Source organism: Rhincodon typus, chromosome 29, assembly GCF_021869965.1.
Source record: "Rhincodon typus isolate 14 chromosome 29, sRhiTyp1.1, whole genome shotgun sequence".
Lineage (NCBI taxonomy): Eukaryota > Metazoa > Chordata > Chondrichthyes > Orectolobiformes > Rhincodontidae > Rhincodon > Rhincodon typus.
The window spans coordinates 26,329,469-26,341,033 of record NC_063360.1 but is presented as its reverse complement, the minus strand read 5'-3'; the positions used below and the strand labels follow the sequence as shown (position 1 = coordinate 26,341,033).

At 37.2% G+C, this 11,565-nt stretch overlaps 1 protein-coding gene across 2 annotated transcripts in view; it reads right to left on the bottom strand.

Annotated features, from left to right (window-relative positions):
• Positions 1 to 5,027: 5,027 nt before the first annotated feature.
• Positions 5,028 to 11,565, bottom strand: part of polrmt (polymerase (RNA) mitochondrial (DNA directed)) — a 105,978-nt gene continuing 99,440 nt past the window's right edge. For both annotated transcript variants that reach the window (XM_048614137.1, XM_048614138.1), the window contains 4 exons: positions 10,859 to 10,931; positions 8,738 to 8,829; positions 8,512 to 8,585; positions 5,028 to 6,262 (listed from right to left, as the gene is read on the bottom strand). In XM_048614137.1, the coding sequence (XP_048470094.1) occupies positions 6,213 to 6,262; positions 8,512 to 8,585; positions 8,738 to 8,829; positions 10,859 to 10,931 (289 nt within the window). In that variant the 3' untranslated portion in view covers positions 5,028 to 6,212. The remainder of the gene's footprint in view (positions 6,263 to 8,511; positions 8,586 to 8,737; positions 8,830 to 10,858; positions 10,932 to 11,565) is intronic.

Here is an 11,565-nt window from a genome sequence, read left to right as displayed (position 1 = left end):
CATTAAGGGTGGCAGCAATGGTGGTGGTTGTGCAGTAGATGGTAATCAGCAGCAGGTTTCCTTGTCCAGTTTGACCTAATGCTATGAGACTTTATGGGGTCCCCACCCTCAAAAACTCCTTTCTGACTGTGTGCCACAGCACTGCCACCTCTGGTGGGTCTGTCCTACAGGTGGGAAAAGTCATACCCAGGAATGGTGATGGTGGGGTCTAGCTATGATTCTGTATGTCTACATCAGGCTGTCATAGAGTCATACAGTATGGAGTCAGACCCTTCAATCCACCCAGTCCACGCTGACCATGTTCTCAAACTAAACTAGTCCCACCTGTCGATGTTTGGTTCATATTCCTCCAAACCTTTCTTATTCGTGAACTTATCCAAGTATCTTTCAAACATTGTAACTATACCTGTATCTACCACTTTCTCTGGCAGAAACCATTAACACAAACCATTCTCTGAGTAAAAAAGTTACCCCTCATGTCCTTTCTAAATCTTTCTCCTCTCACCTTAAAATATACCCCCTAGTTTTGAAATTCCCCACCCCAGGGAAAAGACCCTTATCTGTGACCCTCATGATTTTATAAACCCAAGGTCACTCCTCAACCTCCTATGCTCCAGTGAAAAAAGTCACAGCCTTTACAATCCATTGTAATATCTCAAACCTTCCATTCCCAGCAACACCCTGGTAAATATTTTCTGAACTCTCTCCAGTTTAATAATATCCTTCCTACAACAGGGTGACCAGTACTTGGCAGGGACACAGTACTCCTAAAGAAGCCTCTAACATCCTATTCAACCTCAAACGACATCCCAACATCTACACTCAAAAGTCTGAAGCAATGAAGGCAAATGTGGAAAACACCCTCTTAACCATCCTGTCTACCTGTGACACAAATTTCAAAAAATTATGTACCTGAAGCCCTAGGTCTCTCTGATCTACAACAGCACCCAGGTCCCTACCTTAATTGTACAATTGTGACTGGACTAGTCTCTGGGACAGCTTTCCCAATTTCGGTACCAGATCCATCACTCTTCTCCTGTCCCAAGGTGTTAATGAGGAGGGCTTTGCATGGTCAGCAGGGCTTGATTTGTTAGTGTTACTTCCAGAGCATAGGTCAATGGCAGACAATCTATCTGGTTTCAGTCCTTCTCCAAATTTTAAACAAGGCCAAGGGCCTTGCTAGACCATTTCAAAAAGCATTTAATAATCATTGCTGTGGTTTTGGAATCAGATGCAGGTCAGACCATGTATGGGTGGTAGACCTCCTTCTCTAAATTACATTAGCGAACCAGATGGGTTTTTACAACAATCATTTTATGGTCACCATTAAATTTGCTTTTTATTTCAGATCTCTGAATTTCCAGTCTATACTACCACTACCACCCCATTTTAGCCCTGAATGCTTTTAAATGCAAAACTATTTTCCGGCACATGTAATACATTCTCTAATTTTATTCAAAAGATTTTTAACTAACCACACACTGTCAAAATTGCAGCAGGGGATGACACTGATGTCACTTTCATCAAGGCTCCCTGCTAACTTTGTTCTAATTACACATGCCCTTCAAGAAATTGATGAGAATGTATTACATGGCTGAATTAATTTGTCAGTAGTGTTTTGTCATAGGAAACAAAAAAAGTATTTGTTTTTTTTCAAGCACAAAAATCCCAAATTTCACAAATGGTTTCATGTGTTGTGTGGTAGCTATGGCCTGTTTTTTTTTTGACAAATGTTGTATAATTGTTTTATTTCCCCCTTTTTAAAATAAGCTGACACCATCATCAGACTATTACCTTCAACTCTTGCCTAGTCTTAATCTCTCTCCCAATTTCTGACCACACATTAATTCTTCCTTTCCAATGTGCTCTTGGCTTCATAACCTCTACAGTCTGCTGCAGGCAAATAGAAGATAGATATTTTGGACCAAGTTAAATCCCATTGCCATTTACCCTCTGCGATCAATAGTCCTAACCCTTTTCAGTTCTAGAGACCCTATACACCCTTTGTTTTAGGCCATATATAATGGCATATATCAACCACTGAATTGTTGAGAAATGTACCCAAAAAGGGGAGGTTGATTTAAAAGCCATGCATAAATTATCGTTGTGAAAAATAACCCAAATGGAGTGAGTTAATGAAGTGGAACAGACCACATATTTCAACACAATGGTGGTGGTGGTGGGTTCTCTTTTGGTGCTTTTTGATAAATAGTGACAACTTTCAGGGTGGGGGGTCGGTGACATGCTAACAGCGATATGTTGACAACATTTAATATTTAGAGAAAAAAAGTTGCTTCTGTGTTACAGTTTCTGTGCAGGCAAACAAAAATCAAAGTAAAGAGTACATTGAAAATCAGCAAGAATTAAAGTGGGGGAGCAGTTCTGATTAGATATTTTTTGGAAAAGGAAATAAATATTCATTAATGTAACATTGCAAGATGTACAGACTACATCCACCACATGGCAAAATAAATCCCAAAGTTCATAAATGGTTTGACTGGAAAAGCTAAAAAAAATTGCAGTATTCATTTATAAAATAGAAGTCACGTGCTGCATCCTCAGTTCCTTGAAGGATAAGTACAATTAAAATAAAGCCAGCACACAGCTTTGATGAAAGTCACCTCAAAGCGGCATCCACTGCTGAAAAGTAAACAAGAGGTTATGCAGTTATTTAAAAATATTCAGAACTATAGTTTACATTTGACTTGGCATGAATTGCAATGTGTTTCTGGAGAAAATCTCTCACTTAGTGACAGAGTCGACCTGTTGGAAGCTGTAACATTCCCCCTGGGTTAAACTAAAAGCAAAATTTCAGATCAATTTACTGATAGAAATGATAGAACAGTGGGGTTCAAATACCATCCAATGGTATATCTTTGAAAACATTTCAGTCATTACTGTTCACACCATGGTGTTCAGTAGCCAAAAACTGCTCTGAACTGTTACTGGGAACAACAACCAATAAAAACCAGATGACTGATCTTCCAGTTAATGTCAGAACTCTGGAGGTCCTGGTTTACTAAACAAACCATGGACTAATATGGAAAACCAAACAGATTGACTGTGGGCATCTTCCTGACAGGAGAGATTGCTCCAACATCAAACTTATTTGCTGTGGTATACTTCAGCAATGAAGGTCCACAGCTTGTGCTGAATCACAATATGGAAGGTAGGGAGGTGAATTGAAGGCATGGCTCTGCATACTTGAGTCTCCTGATTCAGTATAAAGAAAACTCCCTAGGAAAGTTTTCTACACGGTCAATGCAGTTTCAGCTTTGCACCAATACAAACTGTACAATGTAACTTTGGTGATTCGAATTTAGGAAAGGACTGAGAGTATCAGCTTTCACTTTGGATGCAGTTTTATCACTTCCTTAATGAGAACACAAAATTTAGAGGGATTCCAATGGTTCAGGTGGCATCAAGTACATATTCAACATTTATTCTCTTTAATGTTAATGTAGAAATGACTATGATGTTTGGTCCTGTCAGAGAGAAAAAATGTTACATCATTGTAATGTAAATTTAAGTTGACAGAACAAAATGCATTAAAAATTGGTTTTGGTTAGAAAGATAGACAGGAAAATTCCCTCAGTTATCCTTCCTCAATTGGGCAGGGCTGGGGTGAAGAATAAGAGAAAATCCAACTGGCCTCATTATCCTATCCAAGATTCCTCCCCTTTAGCACTCTGGCTGTTTCTTCCCATCTGACTACATGCATTCAACAGGAAACTAGATGAGCACATAGTGAGAAAGGTTCACAAGGATATGTTGATGGGTTAAATGGGTGGCAGGAATACAAGTTCTGGCGTTGAGCCATTGTTGAAGAGTCTTTTTCAAATGCTGTAAATACTATGCAATGTTTCAAATGTAAACGAAAATGCAAACTTACAACTGATTTGATTTATTGTTACATGTACCTAAGTATAGTGAAAAGCTGGGTTGGATTCTGAATTTGCTGCTTCACATCACCTATTTTAGGTAAGGCTAAAAGGAGCTGCAGAGAGTCACTGGCAATTGAAGATTTAACTGCAAGGTTAATCAAGAGCTTGTGAAAACAAAGACTCAGAATACACACATTTCCAATTAATTGCTAAACTACTCACTTGAGATGCTCAGCTAAAATCTACTAATAGGACTGCACTAACTGCCATTCCTGTTGGAAATTGGTCATGCATCATACAAATTAAATATTATGCTACTAGTCTCTTCTTGTATGTGTCTTACTGATGGTGGAAGGAAATTCTGACGGGGTAAATTTTGAGAGGGTGTATGGAATGAATTGCCAGACAAAGTGGTGGAGGCTGGTACAATTACAACATTTAAAAGGATGGGTACATGAATAGGAAGGGCTTAGAGGGATATGGGCCAAATGCTAGCAAATGGGACTAGATTAATTTAGGATATCTGGTTGGCACAGACAAGTTGGACCAAAGGGTCTGTTGTTGTTGTGTACAACTCGATGACTCTAAGTACATTTCAAGCCTGGCTACACTGTGTCAAGGAATAAGATAGTTAATTTATTCAAAGGGCTTATTCCCTGGCAAGAGATTGCAAAAAATGGCAACTTTCTGGAAATTGTTTACAAACCCCCTTATGTACTAATTCCCTTAAACTGTTGAGCTATTTAGGATTTTGCCAGTGTTTCTAATTCCATACACCATTTATTTGCATCAAAAAACAGAGGACAGCATTTTAACCTACATAAAGAGGTATAATAATGTAATGTTTTCTATCAATCAAGGTAATAGACAACATAATGGATATCTGATACAATTGCTGAAATCACACCCTGATCTATTCAAACTCAACATAAGTCTCCATTTATACACTTAATCTACTTACTGTAAAAGTCACTAAGGACAAAGGTATTTGGAAACGCTCAAATCTGAATAATTTCTTAAATGAACTGGTAAAATATTAGTTTTTTCCATCAACAACCAGCAATGTCATGTGGATATAAACCTTTTTACCAGTGTAAACACCCGCAGAATGTTAACCAAATAGTACAGAGTAGTTAGCAGCCATTTTTTCAGTTCCAATAATTTATTATAAAAAAATACAATCATATCAAATTTTCTGTAATCAGAAACCCGATGCAGTTTAACAAGGTGAATTGTTCACTAACAAGTAATACGAAATTCAATGATTCCCCTCAGAGACATTGGCAGGGGGGTCACAATCCCTTTTTACTAAATTTACAAAGCAATGAAAGCTGCAGTAGTATTCTTCAACCAAGATAAATCCTGGGATTTTCATCAACATATCATAAGACACTAGTGCAAGGAGGTTTCAAAACAAAGGACAGTTTTCCTTAAATAGGGAGAGACAGCAAGCTAGAAAGTGGGATACAACTCCCTCCCAATTCCCATTTATCTGTTGTAGAGTATTCCTTTCATTTACGGATTCTATCACTTTTTATTCATTAGGTTAGCAAAATACAATGTTACTGAAGTTCTTAGTAACTGGCATGTGTTAAAATTGGCCCAAAAAAAATGCAAAAATTGGATTGAAAATTAATTTGAAACATTTTACTTCTTGGAAATGTTTATACTGAAATTTCTCAAATTTAAAAATTGAGATGGGATTTGCATTTAGTGGGAAGCAACAATGGGGATATAAGTGAGGCTGCAATTCATCAATTCATGATGCTATGACCTCATTTTTCACTTATCATCCTGCACGGAGATGTGTCCTGTGCCCTTAAGAACAAACATTTGCAGAACTGGGTTTCTGTAAACCCCAATGTAAGGATGACAAATAGCTGAAATAGGAATTGTGCAAAAACATTTTTTTTGGCTTTCTCCACCATATACTTATCAGGCATGAGATTTCACTTAATTCCTCCAGGTGGTATTATTTTATCAATGGTGATAATTCAAGTTTTCATTGAATCTATCGTAAATGGGAAAGATTTACATAAGCCAATTGTACAAAAAAAACTCTTCAGCTATTTCACTGAAACAACAAATTCCTTTCCCAGCTTAGGCCTTTCATGTATCCAATGAACCAACGGAAAGATATCTGAAGAGGACTAGAAATATAACACTTGTTCTCTCTCCCCAGATGCTGCCAAACTTGCTGGTTTTCTGCAGCACATTGTTCTTATTTCAGATCTCCAGTATTTGCAGTACTTTGCTTTTGGTTAGAGGACTTTTCTGTATTTTAAAGGGCAGATACTTGTAGATGATCATCCCATCATTCTGATATCTTCAGCTGAAGAAATAAGTGGATTCTTTAACCTTCTCTAGATCAAATTCACCTGAAAGGATATAAAAACATAATCAGTCTTGCATAAACAAGTGAATCAGAAAGAAAGAACTGACTGACATCAAGTCAAGTTCTCGGTGGAAGAGGACAATTTGTGTGTTTCATATTGTCTGTTAAATCTTAATTAATCCATATTTATTAAGCAAAAACAAAACATTTGAAAATGTTAGAATGTTTGAAATGCAAAATGTTTGAAAAGGCATTCCAAACTTTTTAACAGTTCAACTGTGCTTTTGCATTGAATAAGCTGAGTGATGAATGAGGAATGATTAACAAATGAATGAATTCACTGAGGCATGAAAGATCACTTTACTGAACTAATTAGTATTTGAAGTGGTCATCACCCAACAAAGACTTTTCCTTAATTTCCGGAATTGTGCAATGAGTGCAGTTACACCTTCAAGTAAATGTACTACTGTTTCAGAAGCATAACCAATGTAAATCCAAAATTATTAAAAGACCTCAACTTTCAGATTACATGGAAAACAACTGTTGCACGCATGATATCGTCTGTCACTGTTGACACATTGAGAATTACTTCACAAATTTTGATTTTCCAAGCCAAGGTACATTTCCTTATCTGGAATTTCAGAATCTTGACTAGGCTAGATATTCCTCTGCTGTGATATGGCAGTTACGGAGAGTGAGTGAAGAACATGCACCGTACAAATCAGGTTTATCATGGGCAAAAGTTCAATATTACTTCACTTATCTAAATGATAGGGCACAAAGGGGAGGAATTAAATTCACTACAATTAACGTACTGCAGATTACACCAGGTCACAAAAGATTTTTCCTCTTCCTATCCATTCTACTTCCCAAAAATAGTTAGGCAAACTACGTCTTCAACTTATTAATACAAATTACTCACACTTTGCTCACATGCCATAAATTTAGAAAAGACATTGAAGGTTGCTGTCCCTGAATCAAATGGCTTGCTACACCATTTCAAAGGTCACAGCGTCAATCACATTGTTGTAGGTATGGAGCCACTTGTAGGTCTTACTAGATGGGTCTTTTTAGAACCTAGAACAGCACAGTACAGGCCCTTCGGGCAACGATGTCGTGCCAACCTATTATCCTACTCTAAGATCAAAACTAACCTGCATACCCTTCATTTTACTATCATCCATGTGCCTATCCAAGAGTCGCTTAAATGTCTCTAATGTATCTGACTCTACCATCACTGCTGGCAGTGCACTCTGTGTAAAGAACCTACCTCAGACATCTCCCCTATACCTTCCTCCAATCACCTTAAAATTACGTCCCCTCGTGTTAGTCATTTCCACCCTGGGAAAAATTTTGATAATCGCAATAGCTTCATGGCATCATTAATGGAAGTAACTTTCAGTTCCAGATTTATTAATTTAAAATTAAATTCCGCCAGCTGCTGTGATGGCACTAGAATCCACGTCCTCAGATCATTAACCTGGGTCACTAGTTTACGAGCCCAGTGATTTTACCACGACACCATATCCCTATTCTATGAATCCTTATTTCAAGGCAGTAGATCCAGCAAGATTCACATCTGGTATTAAGCCAACAGATCTTATCACAGATAATGGTAGGTGTCACACCCTGGTCAGCTGCCCACAGTTTCAGGAGCAGAAAAAGTGGCTATGGCTACAGCGACCCCTGCTGGAAGATAACACATGTATTAAATGAGAGACAACAAGGTGCAGGGCTGGATGAACACAGCAGGCCAAGCAGCATCATAGCAGCAGAAAGGCTGACGTTTCGGGCCTAGACCCTTCATCAGAAAAGTTTTGGATTTGGGTGTGCTAACTCCCATGAAAGACTGCATACAGCCAAAATATCCAAGACAGTTAACAAAAATAACAAATTCCGGGACAATGCACCAAAGACTGATATCATTGGCTACAGAAAAGGACGTTGAGTAATGAAATAACCGGCAAAAAATATTTAGAACAAACAAATCACATCAAGAAATGGCTTCCCTGGTTAAATAAAGTGAAGAAAGATTATAGTCAATTCCAATCAAGAAATTACTGTGATTAATTTGCAGCTATTACTTTTTCATCCAGCTGCCTCAGAACTCATCATTATTGCTCTCTCCTTCAGGACATACTGTTCCTTCTAAGAAAGCACTCTAAAAGCCATTGTACTTTATTTAAAGAGCACACAGCTAAATTAACTAATTTGACTTAGACTAGATATGTCCTACTAATGTAATGCCAGACATAGTTTGCTGCTTTTTTTCTAAAACAGCTTGTTCAGCACCTGTCTTCAGTTCTTTAGAAAGTAGCTCCATCATTCTTTGGTAGTCCTGAAGCTTTTTGCTTTTTCGATCAACACTGCAAAAGACAAATGTTTGGCTGAAACTGTTGTGTATATTAAAAAGAAAAGTTCAGACATATCAAAGCACTTCTATTTCTTGTCTCTGCTACATGTCATACATTTGACTAGGTAATGATGTTGTGTGGACTGAAAATAGCTCAATACTCACGGAATGTTGTAGCGGTATTTGTTGACCAGGAATTTGGAAAGATTTTGAAGAATAGGCTGGCTGTGCAGGGCAACAAACTGCTCACGGCAAACCTGCAACACAAGTGTACACTGCTTACTAACAGTATATACAGATCATTGCATTGCCTCACGGGTTAACTGAGATTAGTTTCGAAGATAGCTACGATGTCCAATTAGAACCAAAAGGCTTTGTGAACAATAACTTAAACACTTATTGTAATAGAGCTGCATTTTAGTTGAAATACATTTCTCCTCTTTAACTGTATTTTCAAATAAGAGGAGAAAAGATCTCATATGTTTCAATTGTTTTGATTTCATTATTCAGACATAGTACTGGCCGTGCTGTATGTCACTCAAATATTTTACTTTGTGATTCAATTTATGCTGAAATTCCAATAACAAGGAGAATGATTGTTTAGCAAATTTCATAAGATTGGAAGTATAGAAAAAGTCAATCATTAAATTTGAATTACCATACAAGGTTACTCTTAAGTCATCTATGCAGTGTATGCATTCCATTGATCATGTCACTAAGAGAAAACTTCCCTAGTTTGCAGCAAGATTTTGATAGATATTTTCAAAAGTCTCATAGCTAGGTGGAAAAATTACTCAGTTTATTGAATTCATACAAAATATCATGTAATCTTTAAATTTTACAAATAAAAAGGCTTACCAAAAGCACAGTGTTACAGTAGTGCTATGATACCAACAAGCTTTGCATTGATTGGCAGCGCTTTAGACGCTGATCAACACAGAAGCAGTTGTGTAATAACGGCATTAGGTCATTGATTTAACGGGTAACATCAATTTGCATCTATACAGCAGTTGTCTGTGGACAACAGGCTAAGGTACTTTACAGAATGAGAGAAAAATAGATGATAAAAGGGATAAAGGAAAACTAATGAGTTATATTGAGAGAATTAGGAAAGGAGATTGGAAAAATGGTGGAAGGATTACTTGAAGGTGGATTTCAAATGAGTAAAACTGCAGGGATGGACAGAGTTTTGAAGAGGACAGTCAAGGAATTTTAACACTTACTATTGGTGGGCCTCCCGTTGGTATTTATTGCTGTTATCTGCTAGCTGACTTTCAGATGATACAAATGTTCATCAGGATCTACTAAGTATGTTCATCAAGGAACCCCAACAATAATTTTAAAAGCAAACTATTTTAGAACACCCATAAGTGGAATCTTGAAAGAGGATTGTAAATTAATTATTTGTCTCTTATTACTTTTGTCATTATTTTCCATTCAGCTGATGGTACAAGATTATTTGTTTGTTTGGTGGGAAGGCCAGAAAAAAACTTACACATTTTCTTAGGAGTATAATACTGCTTGCAACTGTTGGTCCATCTACTCCAAAAAAAAAATATTTTTTCTTCAACCCCAGAGAGTTGTGGAGGCTAGATCACTGGAAGTACTGAGAGAGGAAGTAGATTATTGAAATGTCAAGGAGTTAAGGGCTATGACGAACTGGCACAAAAGGGTTGAGGTCTGGGGCACATTAGTCATGACCTTGTTGAACGGCAGGGTAACCCTGAATGGCATATTTCTGCTCCCATTTATGTTCTTATGTTTGTTGAATTTTATCAGTGGCCATATGCAGGAAGGTTACATTTTGGTATATAAAATTTTCAATCCACTCCACCCCACATACTATTTTTCAAACATAATCACTGCTGCCAGTTGTGTGGTAATGACACACCATATACGTTATGTGGATTTTCAAATCTTAGGGTGTTTTGAGTATATTACCCATGCCATCGTTTTCCATTTAAAAAAAAACAACGAAAACTCCTAATCCAATGCACTTTTTGAGAAAGGGAAAGGGAAAGTGTTGTTATAACAAGGCATTCTGCAAATGAGATCTTAAGTTCTGTTTAATGATTAAAGTTCAGATATTTGTAGAAAGACCTGGAGGGAAAACTTATGGCATTGCAAAACCAGTGCCGAAAATGAAGACACTCATGGCATTCATTTTCACAAAGTATACATAATAAATAATGCAGTGAAATGATTGCTACAAAGTGATTTTTCTTACACAATTCCCCATTTCTGATCATTTTTGAACAGCACGAATAATGTAAAGGAAATAGTTACCTTGTTCATGACATCTACTGTGAAAGCATGTGTCCAGAAGCAGTCATGGACAGAAACAAATGTTACCCCAGCACTGCAGAGACACAAAGTTATGACAATTACATTTTCATTCAATGCAGAGATATAGGATGAATCTGGTGCCAAAGTCCATCAGTTTTTTTCTGTGTATTTAATTTGAGATCAAGAATGCAGACTTTAAAACTGTACATTTTCCACAACTTCAGCTTAAATCAGAACCTTATGAATTCTCTCAAAAGCCTTATTTCCTCCACTCAAAAACATTAGATATTTTAAACCCCTTACCCATCCATTCTCTGTCACATGGTATACTTTTACCAACAACTCTGTCCTTGCCAAGCTCCACTGTCTCCTTTTTTCCAGTGAACTTGCTTCAAGATCATTATCTTCAGGCCATTCTACTCATCTCACTCAAGCAATTTTCCTTTCATGAAATGATTGTCCTATTTGCTTTGGATTATTGATTAATGACCATTCCATTGTCAGTCATTGTGCTACTGCCCTGTGATTCTCTCCAAAATGTGTCTGAGTCTTACTACCTTGTGCATTGGATTCAGGAGCCTTTTAAAAATCCCATCTTTTTCACTGTTTCTTTAGTGTTGCCTTTTTATTTTACTGTTAGATGGTCGCATCTTCACTTTTTCCTTGCCCTTCTATGTAAGAATTGTTATATAAAGACAACTTGTTTA